This window comes from Hesperophylax consimilis, chromosome 10 (assembly GCF_061612785.1).
Source record: "Hesperophylax consimilis isolate HC1 chromosome 10, BYU_Hcon_1.0, whole genome shotgun sequence".
Lineage (NCBI taxonomy): Eukaryota > Metazoa > Arthropoda > Insecta > Trichoptera > Limnephilidae > Hesperophylax > Hesperophylax consimilis.
Window position 1 is genome coordinate 25757564 of NC_142845.1, and position 22849 is coordinate 25780412.

General features: G+C 34.1%; 1 protein-coding gene across 1 annotated transcript in view; it reads left to right on the plus strand.

The window, feature by feature from the left end:
• LOC149420522 (serine protease inhibitor dipetalogastin-like) overlaps window positions 1-22849 on the plus strand; it is a 137079-nt gene that overhangs the window by 59370 nt on the left and 54860 nt on the right. The window contains exons 3-4 of the mRNA XM_089636758.1: window positions 4908-5066; window positions 11170-11346. Coding sequence (XP_089492884.1) covers window positions 4908-5066; window positions 11170-11346 — 336 coding nt within the window. The remainder of the gene's footprint in view (window positions 1-4907; window positions 5067-11169; window positions 11347-22849) is intronic.

Below are 22849 nucleotides of genomic sequence, written 5' to 3' on the forward strand. Positions count from 1 at the left end.
CAACGTTAATACTCATTCCTATTCTTCCTTAAAGCACTAAAGCAGTGGATTAATATATTTATTGGTTTTGCCAATGTTTTCGTTTCAATTGATCGATTCTTAATACTTTTTCAACACAGGCATTTGGCCGTTTACATTGTTGATGAATTACATGTAAAATAATAAAAATAACAAGTTTTCTCTTCTACTAACCATTTTGCGTTGCCCTGAATACACCTTCGTAGAGATGGTAGACCCTGGCATGGGATTTGATCAGAGTATGTGCGCACAAGTAGTCAGCAATACCTAGGAAATTACCAGAATTTTTAACACATCATAACCTCACAAAGATCTGTATATTATTTTCAAGACATAAGATTTTTGTTATTAAATGTTTATGTTGATTTTTTACCTGATAAATTCAATGCCTTTCCGTCACCTCTACCGCCGTATTATTCCTGGAATACTACGGAAGGTTCAAAGTCAACTATTTCGTGACTTCGAATGCGCTGAAAGAAAACAGTAATCTGCGAAGTATATTTCAATAGTGGAGTTCGGCCACCCTCCACTATCTTGTAGCGGATGTGGAAGATCCCAGTGGTACAAAGCCATCGAGCTAATATCGGATAAACAATTTATTAAAATCTGCCAATAAAATCTCCACAACGGCGCAGTAACTACACAAAGTTCAAAATGTGAAGAGGTCAAACACCATAAACATAAATAAACCATTCTATCAAACACCATGCCATAGACACTCAGCTGTCAACAGTTTTTCCATAGACATTCACCATCAGACAATGGAGATTACCGTGGCTAAATACTCATAACTGTCCTTTTTCCTCGTACACTTGTCTAATAGGAACGAGCGAAAAGGCATCTGTTTTTTACAGTGCCGAAAGCAAAAATATTTCTTTGTCCCTTTTCCTCGTATAACTTTCTAACCGACGAGAGTGAGAAGTCAGTAATATTTTCAAGTACGAAGTACTTCAAGACCTGTGATACAAATATTAAACCAAGTATTTTGGAACCAGGTATTTTGGAGATTTGTCACAAGTACAGAGTACGGCATGACTATACCCGGTACTTTTACTGGGTACGATAAATACGCCATCTCTAGTTGAAAGGGCTTTTGCAGCACACCTTTTTATGATAAATTACAATGAAAATGTAATATAATAGTTATAATATAATATAACTAACATAGTTATGACCGGTCAATGGCTTGATTGGCATTGCGGCTTGGTCCCGCCCTGGAGTCGTGAGTTCAATTCCTCGGCTGGCTAAGTCCTCCATCATGACACAAACAACATTTTCCGCTTACTGTGATGGTAGTAAGAGATTTTCAAATATAGTCAGGTTATTTGTAATCCGGGAATGTTTGTCTTTTTTTAAAAGTATTATTATTAACACTTCGGGTGGGAAAGGTAGTTTTAGCTCTTACGCCGGTCCTATTTGAATGGCGAGAAATGCATTGCTGTCCGATAATTTTATACTAATATTTTTTAACAATCTCTTTGTAAGGGTTCCAACTAAATGCATATGAATTTAAAAATTTTAATCAAACTTCACCTTCTTGTCTTTTGTGTGGAAAAATATTTTATCAAAAGGAAACTGTATATGAACCCGTAGAAGGATTGTTTTGGAGAGGTTTGATGCGAAAAAAAATGAAGAAAAATATAAATAGTTAATTTCGTCAATTTTTACAAATAAAACACCACTACATGGATAAACACTGACTTTAAATTCAGTTTATGGAGTCTCATTACAAACTACATATGAAGAAAATCTCAGTAAAATGTATGTGTTATTTTCAAAGATATGTTGCTTGTTTAAAACAAAATCCATTTCCTCGAATTGGACCCTGCTTCTTGCAGTGTGCTGTTTACACTATTAATATAATATGATGTTTTAATAATGCTCATGTTATTTTTAATGACTATGCATATAAATATTTCATCAATTTAAAAAAAAAACTGTGTAATTATATTAATCAGTGAATCCCTAAAGTTGGAGAATTATTGGCTGTTGAAAGCCTGCTGAAAAAGGGTTTTAGTAAGGGTACGGCAGGATCAACGGAAGGAGATCCTGCCGGGCGCTTCCTACATATTGCAGGTTCGTAATCTACTAAGCTATTATTTTACAATACAGACGACACAAACAATCTGCATGATATGAGTTGCTTGATTATGATTATGGAAAGGGTAACAAAAAAAAATTTTGCTTTCATGAACAAATACTAAGTACGAAAGTATCTTTGATAGTACCTGGTAAGTAAGTACCTAATATAAGTACCTGTTCCAAATATCTGTTGTATATACGCCTCACCTCTAGGGTGAACAAAATAAAATTCCCCAATTAAACAAAAACTTATTAGCATTTTTGTTCAGGCTTAAAAAAATGCTGCAAAAGTATTTTTGACGAAATTAAAGTATTTTTATTTTTGGAATACGTTAATGAGTAAAATCCCAAATTGTAGCATTTAGACATTGAAGACAATATTAAAAACTTTAACGAAAGATGTGCGTACCCCTGCCTTAAAAAAAATAATACAACCATTGAAGTTATCGTGTAATGTATTCGTTATTCAAATTTAATAGTTAGTTATATAATAAATTATTTTTAAATTAACCTGCTGATACTTTGGCAGTTTAGGCGATTGTGTGTAAAAAAAATACTATGGCCCATTTACACGAGGGTGTAACTAAACGAGTGTCCCAAAAAAGTTTCCTCACTGACTCTCAGTAAACGGCATTCGCTTAAAATGAAGCAGTTGTTAAGTTACCACTTCATTTATAACAACTGTCCTCATGTAAACAGGCCATTATAGTCCAAGCGATGACCGTAAAAATCCCATCCCATAGGCCACATGAACCAAATTAGTACTGGGCTTTAACCCCAAATAAGATTAATTAAAAAAACGCATTCATCCAGATTTCGGCCAGGGAGGAGTGCTGGAAAGCGACGACTTCCGGTATCATTTTTGGGATGAAAATATCCGACATGCCACATTATCAAAACTAACGGCAAAAGTTGATTGCAAATTTGTTATGAAAAAAAAAATCGTTCGGCCAACTTTTGTGTGGGGAGAAGTACCTATCAAATGACATTGTAGGTATCCTCCAGATGCGGCAAAATATCTCATTATATGGAGAACATAAAAAAGTTGATTTATTTATCTTGTGAATAGCAGTAGTAACGTCATTTAAAATTATTAGTTGGAACTGAAAAAATAATAAATTAATAATTAAATTGTTTTAAAGGTCGCCAGCTGATATTAACATTTCGTAGATACAATGTATTTAATGTTTTCTTGTAAATGCATTTTACTATCATAAATAACACGATACTGAAAGAATCAATAATTGATGTGATTTCATGTTTAAAAATATAAGATACACGAAACATCAACACGCGATATTTTTTTAAAATAAAATTACAACTTGAAATTAATAACATCATTTTTTTGTATCGTATCGATGAATATTTCACGAATTACTTTAGACAAATTTAGTGACAAGATTTGAATTGTCAGATACTTTGCAAACTCTCTCTCTTCCCCGTCTTATTCCTCTCTCCACTTTTTACAGTCTCGCAACATTTCCCGAATTGGGGATGACATAGTCCCACTGGCTTCAGGCAGATTCCCAACTGTCGTAAGAGACCCTTCTTGAGTGGTTACCAAAAAAGTTATCATTTGATCGTACATTACTCTTGGTGAAAAAAATTTCAATTTCAAATAATGCTGGATTAAGCGAAGTCATCTAGAACTCCAATATTATTATCCCCCCGTATTGAAATCGAAATCCGTGGAGAACTTTTCATCTCGCTTTCATAGAAAAGTTTGTCTCTTTATTCGGAATTTAAGCTGGTCGGAGATTTTTTATTAAAAGAATTGTGCTTAAAATCCTGATCTTAATTAATGACCTCGATTTTCACAAGAATTTAGGCAATATGTATTGTTTCTATCGGCCTACCAGCATACTAGTACGGAAATATGCTTGAATCGTTCACACGGCTGAAGTTTGTTTTATATTTTAAACACTTTTTCACTAGGTTATGGTAAGTTAAGTTATTGTATTTTAATGCAAATGTTTTCTTCGGTATTTACACTCTCAGGTTTTTGCTTTCAGGATTACAAATGTCAAGATTTCGGTTTTCAACTATTAGGATTTCGACTATCTGGTTTTCGGCCATCATGATTTCGTCTTTCAGCTTTTCGGCCATCATGATTTCGTCTTTCAGCTTTTCGGCCATCATGATTTCGGCTTTTAGGTTTTCGGCCATCATGATTTCGGCCTTCAGGTTTTCGGCCATCATGATTTCGATTTTCAGGACTTCGGCATTCAGGATGTTAACGCCCGGAACATAAACGAACCGGTCTCCACTAATACGGTCTCCACTATACGGAGAAAAATGAGTATTGCTAATTTATTAAAAATCTCTTCAAATTATTAATAATCCGGTTAACATCTGGATTGCAGGCCGTTTCCTGTTAAACTTTTATTACATTCCCAATATATCGGAACACGTTTTCATGCAACTGCGCCATGCCTCGATAATATATAATGACGAAATGCGAAAATATTATTATTTTTATGAACACGAGTACGGACATCGCGATAATTCATTTCTCATTTACTAACAGCTTAATAGGAAACTTATCAATTCATTCATTAAGGGCCTACAGTACCATTTTTACCCGGATTACGAATAATTTTAAGAGATTGTTTTTTAATCGGTAAGTTTTCTACGTTCAGATTTGCAGTGAAGGGGGCGGTGTTTTTGAAGAATTATTACATTTCCTTATCATTTTACATACATTTTACAAATGAATGTTTTCTCTTTTCCCTGAACAAAAACTTTCATTAGATTATTAAAAACTCTTGCCCTGTTTGACTCTGATTATTGTCCTGTTATTTTGGCAGGTATCGAGGTGGAACACGATGGAGAGTGCCAGGAGGTGTCGGACGCTGTCCAGGCCTGTGAGAAGAACATGCTGTATGAGCCGGTGTGCGGTAGTGATAACATGACGTACGCCAACGTCGAGGCGCTCAAATGCAAGAACGCCATGGAGCCTGGATACGGTAAGACCATCGATATGTAATATCAATTCCAATATAATAATAACAATGCCCAACTTGATGTAAACTTATCGTTCAAAAAACGTTCGTGAAACCAGCGCAGATCGTTCATTTTGTGGAAAAAAATTTTTGTCAAGTAATTTGTTGCGTGACGTAGTTGTTTCGCTAGAAAGAAATGTAATATTTTTATCAATTGTTACTTTCCTCACAAATTCTAGATATTCGTTTGTTGAAATTGGTTAAAACAATTTCATATATATTTATCATAACCTAACATATCCATACAAATCTATCTCACCCTTCAGTACTTTCAGCACTTTTGTTCAGTTTGCAATGTTTTCTGTGTATTTCAAATGCAATATATATATACTTATTTTTTTTATTTTCCGTTAAAACAAGTACTGTTTTAGAAACTAGATAAATTTATCTTTCCGGCATTTGAAATAAACATTACTATATCCAAATAATAAAATTTTAAAATCAAACGTGAAAAATGTTATTTTTTTTATTATTTATTTATCTATCAATATAAAGTTTTTTACGTGTATTTATCGACATCTGTCTCACTAGGGTACACCTGTGTCGAGACAGACGTATTCAGATACTTACATGCATAACTAAATCAAAATACAAATTACAAAGTTGTATACACTTTAGACTATAGAGTCAATAGATAGATAATAGAAAGAGTAGGTAGAGGTACGACAATATTGTAAATATACATGCAAAATAAAATTAAAATCACTAACCACATTTTAACATAATTTTTTACTCCAATCGTAAAAAAATGGAGCGAACTCGATATTTCGAAAACATATTCATTTTGTTTAGGGAATTTACAAGATAACTATAACATCAATTTTAGAGTGGAAGATACTCTCAGTATCGCCCTGGTGTAAGACCACCATTCAGAATTGAAACGTTGCTTGAAATGGCTTTAGCCGTGTTTGGTGACCAGATCTGAATAGCCAGGTACTTCCCCACCGTCCTCTTCCCCATCTCCCTCCCCTCCCCAATACCCTCAGCCTCACAACATACCCCAATTGGGGATGCCATAGTCTCACTGGCTCCAGACGGGAGCAGTTGGGACTCTTGTGCGGTAATACTGTAAAAAAAAAAATGTCGTTCATATAAAAAAAAAAAAAAAAATTTAAAGTTTAACTGATTATTATGATAGCGGTGCGAAATATGAATGATTCATTTTTAGGATTTTATTAATGGCATCCAGTAAAATATTTGAAGCAAAGTTGAAAGAATTATTGTATCTCTTTAACATTCAAAAAAAAAAAGTATTTCCGCATGAAGAAAAAAAAACTTTTATAAAATATGCACGCCCGGTCATATATGACCCTAAAACGCTGGAAGGGACAACATATTAAAATATGCACGCCCGGTCATATATGACCCTAAACCGCTGGAAGGGACAACATATTAAAATATGCACGCCCGGTCATATAAGACCTTAAAACGCTGGAAGGGACAACATATTAAAATATGCACGCCCCGTCATATATGACCCTAAAACGCTGTAAGGGAAAACATATTAAAATACATTTTCATGATTATCTCCAAACCTTCAAACAACAGAATATCATACCTTAGTAGATCTTTTTTTAAATTCACAGCGTTCGCGTAAAATTACAAAATTTGCAAAAAATTGTTCATTGGGATCGCAAGATCTTGAAAAGAACTCGAATAAAATAAATACCCACCTATGTCTGCTTCTGATATGTCCATTGGATCCTTATAATATGACTAACATGTGAATAGTTGATTGACCGTGACCATTCAATCGATGACACACGACCGTGAATATACCGGTTCTAATTGTTTTGGCCGTTCAGTTTCTATTTTCATTGTGACGTAAATGGAAAATAGATCCACACATTCGTTTTCCTTCCAGAAAATTTCATTATAACCTAACTAACACTTACCAGAACATATTATTTACAGCTAGACATTGTTATCTTTACATACGGTAGCGTCTCTAGTTTAATTTTGTGAATTCAAACAAATAAAATTTCAAAATAGTTAGTTCTGGTAGCTGCGGTTATTTTTACGAATTTTCATCATTTAAGTGAATTCCTGTGGTTTGTTTAAGTTATTTTGAAATTGGTAATGTTTTTTTTCCGTAAATAGATAAGTTGTTTAGTTTGTGGCGGTTATTGATTATTCCGTAGGTTCATTTGAAAAAAACCTGACAACTCTCCAAGAATTCACAGCTGATTTTTTATTGTCATTCAAAACCACAGCAAGGAAAGGTCGAATCGGGGAAAATAACATACTAATCAAAGAAAAATCATAGCCTAAAGAAATAAAATATGCAGTTTGTTTACGGATTTATGATTAAAAACGTAGTTTGCATTGTCAACAAAATAGTTTATTTTTATCACGGTTTTGAACCGAACCGAATTCATTCGAAATTTTCTTTGTTAGATAGATACTTTTGGAAATTTAATAATTTAAGATCGAATAATTCTTAGGGCTGGAAGTAGTGCCACATGTACCGTTGGTCGACCGACGACGTAGCGCCGACGAGCTGGACGCTGGGTACGCGTAGCGAATTGCTTGGCACAACAGTTCTTCATTGATTCACCTACACATACCGCAAGAGACTGACGTACACGGAATTAAGAATCCGTATCGATTTTTCGTAATAACACGGTTCCGAGAAAAAATCGTCCAAAACACACAAAGCACGTCCAACAACAACAAAAATATGGGTATTACTTTAAAAAAATACCTCGGTTTACCGGCACTCAATCCACCCCTGTGATTCTTCTTTTAAAGCTCTAACAGTGACCTTGACATTACATAATTTGGCACCGTTAATGTTCAAGATGAATGATCTGGCAATTGTTAATCATTGAAAAAAGGCAGATGTCTTCTGAAATCAGGAACATCAGTATCATCAACATGCCAGTTGCTGCTTGATGCATAATTAACGCAGTTGCTGGGCCGTACATTGGAATTTATTATTTTAAATTATTTTCTTGCAAAGCTATTTGATATACGAAAACATAGTTGGCGTAATTCCGCATTGTGAATAATAATAATTCTTATTTTTGGTGTTTTACCGCACTTTTTGTATGCAAGTAAATTGTTTTATGATAATAAGTTGAAAATTAATTCATAACATTCGAACAACACGAATTAGGAAAGCATCCAGAAAAGTTATTTATAGATATTCATAGTAGATTTTTGTCAGTTTTCGATTTTCGGGTTCAATTCTCGATCATAGCCATTTTTTGTGTTTGCATTTTTTTCTTATTCTTCAATAACTATGTCATATATTATTTATTTGCAAGAAACAAACGGCTAAAATATAATACTAATATATTTATCTATAATTGTGAGGTTAATTATTATGGGCCAAAAAAGATTCTTACGCTTAGAGATATGTAGGATTTTTATTATGTCTTAAATCTAATTACTAGCTATAGGCGAGATGAATAGGAATATAGGACAAGGATAGGAGGTGCTCCCAATAAATCTATCTATAATCATGAGGTTAATTATTACAAGCCAAACAAGTTTCTTAAGCTCAATTTGCTAAGAGATAAGTAGGAGTTTTATTATATGTATTAAAACTAATTACTAGCTCTATGGCAGATGAATAGGAATATAGGACAAGGATAGGAGATGCTCCCGATAAATTCCACAATCGTGTGTTAATTTATGATCGTATACGTTACTTTTGTTCGATATTTCTAAAGGTTATTGTTAAGAATTTCTACATGTGAAATTTTGTGTTATACTGCACACGTATATGGGGAATGGCGTTTTTTTCTATCATTGGTTCTGCGTGTGGGAAAATTTAAAAATCTTTTTTTATTTAAAAAAATAAATAATATAAAACGTTTGTCTTCTTCGAACAATACAGAACATATAAGTTCTGTCTTAGAAAATAAAAAAAAGTAGTACAATCGAGTGCATTCAATCATTAAAATATATCTCAAGGTAAACTAATCTATCGAATTGCCCCAGATTTGCTTAACAGACTTCAGATAACGTCAGCTTTATTATTATAGCGGACGTTATCTGATTTTCTACGGATAATTACTTTAAATTGAAATCGTTTTAAGAAGGCAGCCTTTCAAATACAGGTTTTCGTTCAATCAAATCAATGGGACCTAATTATTGGACCAACCAATTTCTCTAGGACTTTTTTTACATAACTCCACAAAGGAGACCCGGAGGAAAATATTTTCATTCACAAGCTGTATCATCTTTGGGGATGCTGTATGAATGGTATAATTAAATATATTAAAGATATGGTGGGTAGGAATCTGGGGGTCAGGGTGTCCAGGAGTGACGAACGTATGAATCTATCGATGGGTCTAGAGACCTAGAGAGTCCAGCTGGAGATGTCAAAGGGTCTTCCTCTACGGCCTACTCTGGTGGGCAGAGTCAGGACAAACCTCACCTCACGAACCGGACACTCCTACTAAGCCAGCATACGTAGCGAACTAAATTTGTGTCATTAAATCCTACGGCAAAGGATGGTTGAAGAAGAATGGGCTCAATAGAGTTATGAATTATACTAAAACTACGTTTTGCAAGATTTGTATACTGTCTGGATTCTAAGTTAAGAAAAAGAAAAGTGTAACGTTATTACATTTACACGTAAAAAACAGTCGATTAATTATACTTACAAATTAAACCATGTACCCCTACAACGAGTAGAATCAATCAGAGATCTTGGAGTACTGCTAGATTCTTAATTGTTATTTAAGAACCATATTGAACATATTTTAGAAAAAGCTTGTAAACAAATGGGATTTATTATACGCATTACAAAGCCTTTCACTATAGCACACACACTAATTCTGCTACACATGTCATATGTAAGGTCACAACTCTAGTTTGCCTCAGTCATTTGGAATCCTCAATATCAAACATACATTGATCGTATTAAATATCCAATCCAAATTTATTGAACACTTATCGCTTTAGCGATCATCGGTTTGACCCTACCGCTTTATATAAACGCAGAAAAAATTCTGATGCCCTTTTCTTATACAAAATCATGAACAATCTTGTTGATTCATCATATCTGCTAGAAAATATTGCATTTCGTTGCCCTGAACACAACACCAGATCGAACGACTTATTTAGAACACCACACTGTCAAGCCAAATATGCGCAAAACTCTTTAATAGGACGTATCTGTAAAACTCACAATGCCTCTAGAGATGTAGACATTTTCAAGTGTAACTTGAAAACATATAAAACATATTAAAACGTCCCAAGTACACACACACTTTACACGGCAACACGATAAAATACATTGAAACACCATACATACTAATTATGGCAAGCAATCCATTGGTTACGAGGGGAGCAACATATATAATTGCCTCCCAGACGAAATTAAAAATTAAAAAGTGTAGGTACATGTAAAAAAAAATTGTTCAGTTTTATGCTCAATCAACAAAACAATGAAAGTGAATAATATCGTTGTAATATATTTATGTGTAATGTATTTGTTATTTCTAGTTAAATAAGTGAAAATGTAATTTTCTTTTATCTAGAATAAAAATAAAATAATATAAAATGCAACCTACTAAACTGATAATTTAATTTTTTATTTTGTGAAATAATCCTATCATCTTAGTTTATTTTATGGTTTTTATTATAATCATGCGAAAATTGTATTACTACTAACTGTCTTTAATTGTTTTATAACATTTTGTAATTCCTTATAATGTTTATTCTTTATATTTCTTTGTCATTTATTAATATATTGTATAGGTGCAAATATTGAATCAACGACTAGAATTAATGGAACATCATTAGTCTAATATTGTAAATAATTGCTGTTTATGCTAAATATATAAATGGCCTTTTATTTCCTTAATAGTCCTTACGGTGCATGATCCTCGGTATCCAGCGTATGGACTACCTTAGGATTTATTTCTGGATGTTTTCCAGCATGCGACCAACAGTGTACCGTTGTTATGAATTAAATTTGTGAAAAACATGCTTTCATTACTTTTATTTCTCTGTGTTTATTTCCGTTATCTCTGCGCCCAGAACCAAAACCCATATTTTATATTGCATTTGCAAATACCGAGATTCTAAAGTATTGTTTGTCCATCGCTAGATGTGAGCCTGGTGCGAAAGGGCGAATGCTCTGATCTGGTCTGCTTCTCCTTGCGGGGCGAATGCGGTGGTCTGATCTGCCCCTCCTTCCGCAGCGAATACAGCAAGGTGTGCGCTTCCAATGGCCTCACTTACAGCAGCGTCGCTGAGGTGCGCTGCCTGCGGAAATACAACCCTGGTGAGTACCACCTCTCAACACTCCAACAAATTACAATCATGGTCTTAAATAACCCTTTTTATAAGCTGATTTGTTGCCAATACCTAAGTAATTTTTTTTTATGGGAAGGTATATTGTTATGGGATTAACACGCATCTTAAGGTTTAACGCAACGCTCGTTGTATTCTACGTGTTCACAGATGGCGTTAATTAATTAATTTTGTTTAAATACGCTTTTGCAAGGTATTGCTTTACAATATTAAGACAAATCATTTGTTTGCGCCCGTATATACGCAATATGAATATGAATCAATAGTTTTGTTCGTTTAAAGACTTAATTCTTTCGAGAAAGGCACACAAATACAATATTTTACCGATGATTCAATCCAATATTGTATTTGTATGCCTTTCTCGATAGAATTGAGTTTTTATATGGACAAAACTATTTATTCATATTCATATTGCGTATATGAGGGCGCAAACAAATAATTTGTCTTAATACTGTAAAGCAATACCTTGCAAAAGCGTATTTAAACAAAATTAATTAATTAACGCCATCTGTGAACACGTAGAATACAACGAGCGTTGCGTTTAACCTTAAACAGATCACTAATGTCATTGGAGAAAAATGAGTAGGTATTCCTAATTTATTAAGAATCTCTTTAAATTTAAATTATTGGTAATCCGGTTTAAAGCGGGATTGCACGCCGTTTCCTGATAAACTTTTAGTCAATTCGTAATAATATCGGAACACGTGTTCATGCACCTGCGTTTTGATAATATATAGTGACGAAATGCGAAAATGTATTTTGCGGAAATATTTTAATTTTTATGAACACGTGTTGCGACATCGTGGTAATTCATTGTCATTTTAGTAAAGGTTTATCAGGAACACTATCAATTCATTCTTTACGGGCCTACAATCCCCTTTTTAACCAGATTACGAATAATTTGAAGGAATTCTTAATAAATTTGCAGAATTTTACATCAGTAATTTTTTCCACGAATTATTCAAAAATCTATTGTAAATTGGTGACTTCAGTTTTCTTTCTAATCGGTTAAGATCAGAATTTTAGGTATTTTCGGTTAATGGTGGTGGATTTCGACATTCGAGGTTTTCCTCAAATAGCAAATTAATAAAACCTACCTCCGTTAAAAGGTTTTCCTCTATCCGTTTTTTTAGATTTTCTGTATGAATTTAAATCATTGTTTATAACAATAATAATAACACACTCGATTTAGTTTAATTACTAAAAAATTATCATATATTCATTTATTACACCTAACAATCGATATAAAACAATGGAACATATTAATATTTATGTGATACATAGTCATTACAAAATCTATTATTTGCCAACATGTGGTGCTTTAATCGATCCATCAACTAATTGTATTAATAATCCGTAAACAATAATGAAGGTCTCGTTGATAAATAAACGAAGAATCAATAGTAAAACCGTGATCGTTAAACTCTATAAGTTACCTAGTAACCCATCATATTTCATTCAGTAACTAGTCACTTGAAGACATCTATTGTAATCGTCACAAAAAGAAATTTAACCTTTTATACCTCTAGGTCGTTCATGACCTAAAATATTCCATTTAACTATAAGACAGAATATATGTCAACTGACATAAGCTATAACACTGATTGCCAACTGTTCGATCGCGAACCGATTTTAACATTCGTAATTTTTAAATCAAATGGTGTCTCCGTGTCCGAGCGTTTCTTTGCCATTTCTACCACCTTTTCTATTGAACTAATAATATAATAATAGAACACGAATAGAATCTTCACAGAACTTAAAACAACTTTAAGAACTTAAAAAAAATATATATATTATAGAGAGCCATTAACTACACGGAGAGGATAAACAGATAAATTAACAGATCTTATTAATTAAATTTAATCAATTTAAGAATGTTTTATTAATTTACCTTGATGATATATTGACGATAGAAAGAATTTTCGTGAACACATGTTCCGACATCATGATAATATATTCATTATTTTTTTTATTATTATTTATTATTTATTACATTTATTATATAAGTACATTTTTGTTTATTTGTTACAATATAAGGTAAAATATTTCAGGACTCCTCTTCCATAGAAGCATTAGCTTGTGGCTGGAAGAGGAGTGTACATTGTTTTATTGCAATAAGTATGTAATTAAAAATAAAATGATTTTAAACTCATTTAAATGAAGTGAGTTATTTTTCATGAAGTGAGTTATTCTTAAGATTAATTCAATTGGAAACATTTTTATTTTTTGTGAGTTTGTCTTTAAAATATTTTTTTACAGTGTTTATTATTTTGATGTTATCATTAATGTTTCTAATTTCTTCAGGTAGTCGATTGAAAAAAATTCTTGCCCGGTAAGTGTAATAATTTTGTGCAAAGGAAGTGTTTAATTTTGGGCATGGAAAAATATATTTAAGTCTAGTACGGTTTTCAGTTAGAAATTGATACTTGTCTTTTTCTTTTATGATTTGAATTAGTGCATTTTTAATATAAAGATCTTTAAATGAAGGCACTTGAAATTCTTCGAATAATCGATCCGTTGGGTAATCGGAAGGTTTTCGTAATATTATTTTAATTATTAACCTTTGTACCACTTCTATTGGAGTAAGGTTAGTTTTGTATGTGGATCCCCAACTAATGATACCATATTGTAGCGTTGATTGGACCAAGGCATAATATATTAAATATAGGTTTTTTAAAGATAAAAAATTTCTGATTCTTAAAAATACATATATCAGTTTTCTGATTTTTTTTACAATTTGACATATTTATTCCTTCCAATTCAAATTTTTATCGATAATTACTCCTAGATATTTGATTGTGTTTATCTATTAAAAAGTTTATCAGGAAACCAGTTAATTCATTTGTAAGGCCTGCAATCACGTTTTTGTCCGGAGTTACCAATAATTCGAAGACATTCTTAACAAATTAGCAATAGTTATTTTTCTCCGTGTGTGCTATTTTACGAATGTAACTCGCGGCTTCTCCCCAATTATTTTGGACATATATAAATATATATTTGACCAGCTGTACCCTTCGTTGCTGCGGCTCAATCTGTCTGTGCAGATAGAGAAATAATAGTGCGTGTTGGTTGTTTTACGTTCAACAGATGGCGCTGTTTAAAAATGCATGTTTGTCCAATAGATGGCGCTGTGTTAAAAAAAAATGTTTGTCCAGCAGATGGCGCTGTTTAAAAATGCATGTTTGTCCAATAGATGGCGCTGTGTTTTAAAAAAAATATGTTTGTCCAACAGATGGCGCTGTTTTTCAAAAAAAGCATATTTTTACCTGTCAAAGGTGACATCTATTTAATATAGGTATATAAAAATACACGCGTATTCGAAATGTTCAAAATGTTCAAATTTCAAAGCAATCGGTGAAGAATTTCCGGAGATTTAAGATTTTGTACAAACAAACATTTACATTTTATTTACATAGAGGTAGAGGGAGATGAGGATATTATCTACTATTGGGAATAATGATTGATAAGTAGTTATGGTTATTACAAATACTCATCTGGTAACAAATCTAATACAGAGTTTTCCAATAAGAGGTGTTATTTTGATATTCAATCGTAAGACATCAATGGTTTCGTCTTGTTGAAAGTAAACGTTGTCCAGATCAATACCATCCAATTTCGGCCATAAAAAATCATTAATCATCTCTCGCTAGCGCAATCCATTCACCGTAACTATTGCTCCAGCCTCATTTTCGAAAAAGTAAGGTCCAATGACTCCGCTGGACCATAAACCGCACCAAACAGTCATAGGTTGAGGATAGAGAGGCTTTTCAACAATAACTCTTGGGTTTTCCGAGCCCCAGATGCGACAATTTTGCTTATTGACGAAGCCACCGAGGTGGAAATGGGCCTCATCACTCAAGATGATTTGCATTTGATTCACTCAAGTGAATTTTAATAATTTCAATGCGTTGTTTTTTTTTTTTTATTTTATTAGGAACATTAACAGGTTTATAACATAACATGCATAGAGAGAGAGAAAAAATAAGTAAAAGAATTAGGTTACAACCCAATAACCAATGTTCGCATCATGCAATAAAGATAAAGAAGGTTAAAAAGCAATAAACAAACAAAGAAAACAAAGAAAGGTTAAAAACAAAGAAATGTTTAAAACAAGGAAATAATAAGAGAAAATGTATATATATATATATACATACACGTATAAACACATACAAACATATATATACATACGTACACACATACATATACATAGTTGCATACATACATACATGCATACATACATACATACACACACGTACATTCGATATTAAATACAAATAATATGTAAGAGTGATAATGAATAAATGATGAATGTAATGTATTAAATTTAGAAAAGGGTTAATTATTACAATACTCTGTTAACAATTTTTTTAAAAGCTCCCAAGGTACACGACAGGATATCAGCATCAAAATAAGTTTTATTATAATGATACTTAGTAAGAAAGAATTTTGCCTGAGACTCGTTGAAGCAATTTCGATATGAAACAATGATTTGTCTCTAGTTTTCTTACTTGGGACTCTAATATTGATTGATGACAAAAGGGCTGGACAGTCAATATGACCACTCAACACTTTGTGTAAGTAAATCATGTCCGCAGTGTCTCTCCTGCTTTTTAATGTTTTAAGTTCGTAGTCCTAGTGCTTGTTGAAGCGTGTATCGTTCCATTTTTATTAATGGCGTAGTTTCTACTTGTCAAATGTCAAAAAATGACAGCTTCAAAAGTAACATCTACCGAAATAGCGGGCTATTCAAAACAACACCTCTTATTGGAAAACCCTGTACATATATTTTTTCTCTTTTTGAAATATCTTGTGTTTGTATGTAGTATTACTTTATGTTTGTGATTACTCTATGTTTGCTTCACTTAAATTTAAACTGTTAACCTCGATACTGGCAGCCCTAGTGAGGTTGATTTTTATGACAAAAAACATGATTTATGTATAGTGAGATAATAGTGAGATAAAGTGAGCTATAAATAAATAAATGGGGAAATTGCAGGTTGTAAAGTACCCGTCTGTTTAGATATTGTCACTTAATACGATTAAGGCCATTTCAAACAACCAACCAATCGAATAAATTGATTCTATAAAAAAACAACTTGTTCACCCCTGAATTATACAATGTTCCACAAAATATACCTTCTACGTGACGTAGTTTAGTCATAAATCACGTTAGCTAGATTCTTATAGTTACATAATTACGGAAGTTTAAAGTTTAAACCAATTGTACCATTCCCATTAATTCATAAACTACGTTAACCGCACTGAAAGTTTCCTACAAAGAGGAATAATTAATTAACTTGGAATCAGAATGCGAGATTAATTAAATTATTTGCATGGAATAGATTAACCAATTAACTGACTACTCATCCCACATTAATCACACTTGGTGATCGAAAGGAAGAGATAATTGGTTACGCGTACCTTGTACAGTGTGTGGTCATCACATTGGGACCACACCATTTAATTTATAAAGATTCTAAAACTACAGTACCGATTTCGCTGAAAATTTCAAAGTTTGTTCTTCTTATTAGTGCAAGGAGTGTTGAATGTGAGAATGATTTGAATAATATTCCTTCAGCCCTTCTGGGCGGAATGACAGAGGCTCCTCCGATTACCTCTCACCCCAGAAGATAGGTGGAAACTTGAGTGGCAAACCGCCAACGTGGAAAATGCCCACCTCATACAGGACCCCACCGAAAGACAGCCTGCGTTCTCATTGCCTCGCAAAACCTGGTACGCCATCAATAGGTTTAGGTGCTCCCATAGCCGCTGTGCCCACATGATGCGCAGATGGGTCCTTAAAGAGACGGCGATGCTTGAATGTGGTGCGGCACAGACCACCGAAGATGTGGTCAACGAATGCCTGCTCTATTCATTCCCCGGCGGGATTGATGAGGTTCACATTGCGACGTCTGAGGCCCGAGAATGGCTCGCAGACCTAGTGTCCCCCTCTGACCCCCCCCCCCACCATACGAAAGAAGAAGAATAATGATAAAGAAGTCGGGGACGTTCGAGGAAAACTTAACGCTATATCTCTGCATTGGAATGAGATACGGAGTTGAATTAATAGATTTAGTAAAATAAACGGAAAATATGGAAATAAATTCTAACTATTAAGCAAGATCTTATAGAAAAGATTATCAGGATCTGGCAACTGGCAACATGACTTAGAGTTGCGAAAAACCATGAGAAAAACATTACAAGCATGCCACGGCGTATTGAAGCCGTGATTGAAGATTCTTTTCAAATTATTGGTAATCTGGTTAAAAAGGGGATTTCACCCCGTTTCCTGATAAACTTCGAAACAAATTCCTAATATATCGGAACACGTGTTCATGCACCTGCATTTGCCTTGATAATATACAATGATGAAATGCGGAAATATTAGGATTCTTATGAACACATATGACATGGTGAAAAAAGTCAATCGGGAAACCTATTAATACATTCTTTAAGGGCCGGCAATCCAGTTTTTAACCGGATTACCGATAATTTGAAGAAATTCGTAATAAAATAGCAACTTAGTATAGTACTCACTTGTCTACCTAATAAATGTGTGATTTTTTTTATTTTAACGCTTATTTTTTATTCAAATATAGCTTGTGATTGAAAACGTAAGCTTGAAATTGCATTGCAGTTATTATAATATGTGTTTGCAAAAATATCCAAATAGGATAATTGCAAAAAAATACCACTGGTCGTAAAGTGATGATCACCCACTGTAGGTACTAAAATCAAGAGGGAATTAATGTAACTTGGAATCAGAATACTAGATTAACTAAGTTATTTGTATTGAATAAATTAACTGACTTCCCAGTTAAATTACAAGCGTGGCGATCAGAGCTAGTGATAATTGGTTACGTGTACCTTGTGGGTACTATCGCATTACTCAGATCTAAAAAGCATCACAACTCAATTATTTGTTCAAAATCTAAATCCATGTAATTGACTACGTAATATTCTCAGTAAGTAATATATCAGTGATTCATTCTCAATCAGTATGTTTACCTGTGAGGATTTAAAGGATTTTCCAACTGCTCCCGACTCTCCTGCGCCGGTGGGTATATGCATCCTCAATTGGGATATGTTATGAGGCTGAAGGGAGTGGGGATATGGGGAAGTGGAAGGTTGAGAAGCACCTGGCTATTTAGATCTGGTCACAAAACACTGCAAATATATTAATATTTACTTTTTCAATACTTACCTACATTATTTACAAGTGTTTCAGAACGTGGAAAATTTAGGAGTGCTGGTACCTACCTTGATGTATGGAAGTGAGGCATGGAACTGGCAAAGAAAGGATGAAAGTAGATTGAATGCTGTTGAAATGAGATCCCTGAGGCGTATGTGTGGTAAAACCATGTTTGATCGTGTGAGGAATGTGGAGATCCGCAAAGAGTGCAAGGCTGATGTAAGCGTAATGAGTAAGATTAAGAAAGGGACGCTTAGATGGTTTGGGCATGTAGAGCGAATGAGCGAAGATAGGAGTGTAAGGAGGATATATGATGCAAATGTGAATGGTAGCAGAAGTCGGGGACGCCCGAGGAAGACATGGCACGATCAAGTGAAACAGATACTCGAGTCGGGTCATGTCAAGAGTCAGAATAATAGAAGAGTATGTATGAGACGATGTATGAATGTGAATGAGGCAAGAAGTGTGTGCCAAGACCGAGTTGTTTGGCGGTCTGTCCTCTCTGCCTACCCCTGCGGAGAAACGGCGTGATGGTTAGTTAGTTAGTTTTTTTAGTTTCAGAACGTTTAGTGCAAAAAGTTAGTGATGTGGTCTTTGCCAATTTGGCCCCATTAATAATGTCTGACGGATCGTGTAAAATAAGATGCACGTTAGAATGATCCCGTTAACTTCCGCATCGTTTATAGTAGGTGCCTGTTGTTAGGTTGTTTTCCTCGTAGGACGTAGGATCATCAGTTAGATGGGCACGTTCCGGGAATAGATGGGGCAAAACACATCATCTTATAACAATACCCTCCCTTGTATTATCCGACTTATAAGGATCGACTGTTAACTTTAGTGACTGACAACTCGGAATGTCGTTCCATAACGTTGTAAGTTAAACGTTGTGAACTCTTAAATATAAAAAAAATAAATTGGAACATAGGCACAAATCCTTTTTTATGTGAATGCGGTCATAAATTTGGGGGGGTGGGTATGGATAACCATTAATTGGATAACCAACACCTCTGCCACCCCAAGTGGTTCGCTACCTTTGGTGACTTGGCAGGGGTGCCCGGGTTCATGGTGTGAGGATTGTCTAGGTTTTTTGTGGCGGATGCATCTGCCGACATTGTGTGGCGGGCCGGATTTGGAGAGACTGGTTGAGGGATATATTTTTATCTCTCCAGCAGAACTCTCTCGATCCATCGCTTTGCACCGCAGTGGGAGGGATGAATTCAAACGTCCGTCACTCCTGGACACAATGACCCTCAGACTACTATCCCTCATACCTTTTTCCTTCCCAGATCTTCCTCTCCCTGTTCTCCTTCCTTTCCTTAAAAAAAAACCCAGACAGCATCTCCAAATATGACATAGGTCCTCCTGCGAGGACCTAATGTGAAAAATAGTCTCTTCTGCTCCTAACTGTCCAGAGCCAGTGGGACTAAAACATCCCCGATCGGAGTATGTGGGAGTGGGAAAGGGAGGGAGACATTGCAGAGGAAGGTTGGGAAGTACCTGGCTATTCAGTCACCAAACACTATCTAGAATCTACCACTCCGAACGTCTGAATTTGAGTGTACATAATGTGTACAACTAATTTTAAAACGCTCTCTGTTATTATTTGAGCTTGACGTTTAAAGTGTTTTTGATTTCTAGGCATATTGTTGACATCAAATAATGCATTACTGAAACCAATTTCTAAATTGAAATCAAATGTACCGTGAAAAGGAAGCACAACAAACGACCAATAATAATATTGATGCTTGTAAAATAAACAGAATTTCACTTGAAGTTAATTTTATGACCATTATAGAAAATTGAAATTTCATTAAATTAGATGAACAACTTTTGAAGTATTCACAGCGAAAAAACATTGGTGCAATTTTGAATGGGTTTTTCCATCGTCTATGAAGATTTATTAATTTATTTTAATTTTAGTGACTTAGACATTGTAGGTACATACAATTTTGTATAGTAATTGTATTTCTTAGTCAACTAGGGTATCCTGTGATGAGGCGGACTAAAGTTATGTAGTTCTAATTTATTTATCTTCTATGTCGTTTTTAATGTTTTTGCAGAGTTTTTTCATTGACCTCTTTCAGGCAGATTTTAATTCTTGATTTACGCTCATTAAACTAATCTATTCGTTTTATATCTAGGGAAAGGATGTTGTGAAGTTTTGTTGCTAAATATATGTAGATTCTTAGTACGAATGTGGTTGCATAACTTGGAAAGTTTTTTACGTCATTTTGATTCGATCTAGTATGATGAATACGCGGTCTAGTAGAGGATTCCGTATTTTTTAATCGTTTCAAAGGTAAAATTTGGAATATATTTGTTGTAAATTTGACACAATTAGTATCCTCATAATAGACATAACTTTTAAAAATATTATATTTAGTTAGTTCATATAACTGATGCATACCAATTTTTCTAAGCCAAAGGAGAAACAAATGACAAAATTTTCAATTACGAGAATATTTATAAATCTTTGAAAAACATTTTGGTAACAATCTGTGAAAAATCATTGCACCCTAGAAAAAATCTATTAAAAATATTAAATTTTTGCAACTATGCAAACCTGCGGCTTTCTACAGATAATCGACCATTGTTCAAAGCAAGCTCGAGGCGTTCGTGCTAACTTCTGTGATATTGGAGTAGGCTAAGCTAGTAACCAGGAAGGTAGGTACCGTGTACTGTACGGAAAGGAGAGTAATGGCGAGGTCTCTATGAAGACTTTGGTTTGGACGAAAATTGACTCCGACAAGACACGAAAAGCTCCGAGCGCTTTTGTGATGTAGCCTTCGGACGGAGGAATGGAGATTATAACATTGTAGCGAATGTTTCCATGAAACCACAAGCTAGAAGCTATGTGACTTTTTCTTTAGTATTACGCAATTCTTGTTCTTTTTTTTTTTTTTTTAATTAAATGGTTTGGTAGTAATGTAGTGGAAAAAATAAGTGACCCGTCTCCTACAGCAAAACTTGATGTTTTTTTAACACCGCAACTGCTCCCAACCGTCTGAAGCCAGTGATACTATGGCATCCTCAATCGGGGTAAGTTGTGAGGCTGAAAGTCGTGGGGAGGAGTAAGAGATGGGGAAGAGAAAGTGGGTAAGTAATTAGCTATTCAGATCTGGTCACCAAACAAGCCATTTCAAGTAACGTTTCAATTCTGATTGGTGGTCTTACACCAGGGCGATAGTCATAGTATCATCCACTCTGGAACGTGCCGCAAATCTACTATATATATTATTTTAATTGAATAAATTGTTAAATAACACAAATTAATCAAATAGCTTGTCACGATATCTCGGCCACGGGGGCCATAAAATACCGGATAATTTCATCATAAACAAAAATTTTAAAAATCTGATACCACCTTGCTGTCACGAAAGACCGCATTACAGTAGTCAAAAATTGATGTATGTTATACATATAATAAATTAATGTGAGTATACATATAAAGATTCAGAGATATTTGTGCAGTTCCACTGAGTTATGAATCATCATATTTTTTCACTAAGGGGTTATACACAAACAGAGCAAGCCATTTTTTTTCAAATGGATTCTAGATACAAAAGTTACCCATTTTTGAAAAACTGCAAAATAACAACATTTTAGTAATTTATCTCTCCAAGTTCACGATGTAACGCGTTTTCTTTGTTTCTTTCACAACTGGGACGAGCCGAACTTACATAGGCATACAACATAATATGCAAAGAAATCCGTTAGCTCATTTAAACTGCTTTTAAATATGTAGAACTTATCCTTCTGAACCGAGGGTCGATAACTTGCCATCTTTGTTAGTAGTCGCCGTTAGTACTTAGTTCCCGTCTTGGAGTCACGCTCTAGTACTAACTTCAGAGGGAAATTCAAACCAATTATTCCGTGGCTATCATTGAAGACCCGTTGTTTTATGAATCCAAGATTAAAATTAATCGCGAGATAAAGCGGCAAGATTACTAACGTGGAACAGGATATATTAAGGTTTACTCGGGTTTGCTATTATTTTGCTAATGCTTGTTATAGCACACGTATAAATTAATAAATTACTATTGCCCCTTCTACGATGTTTAACTGAGCGATGTCCTGTTTTAATTTGCCCGAATTGTATTCCATCTGTCTATAAATTTGTACGTGTTTCCGTTTCAAGGTGGTACGTACTTTACACGAAACTAAAAACATATTTAATTAGACAAAGGTATTACTAAAGTAATTGTCCATTCGCTTTTTTCGTTTAACATAAAAATATTTATTAAATTGTCAAATATTTTTCAAATTTTGAATTATGAAATTA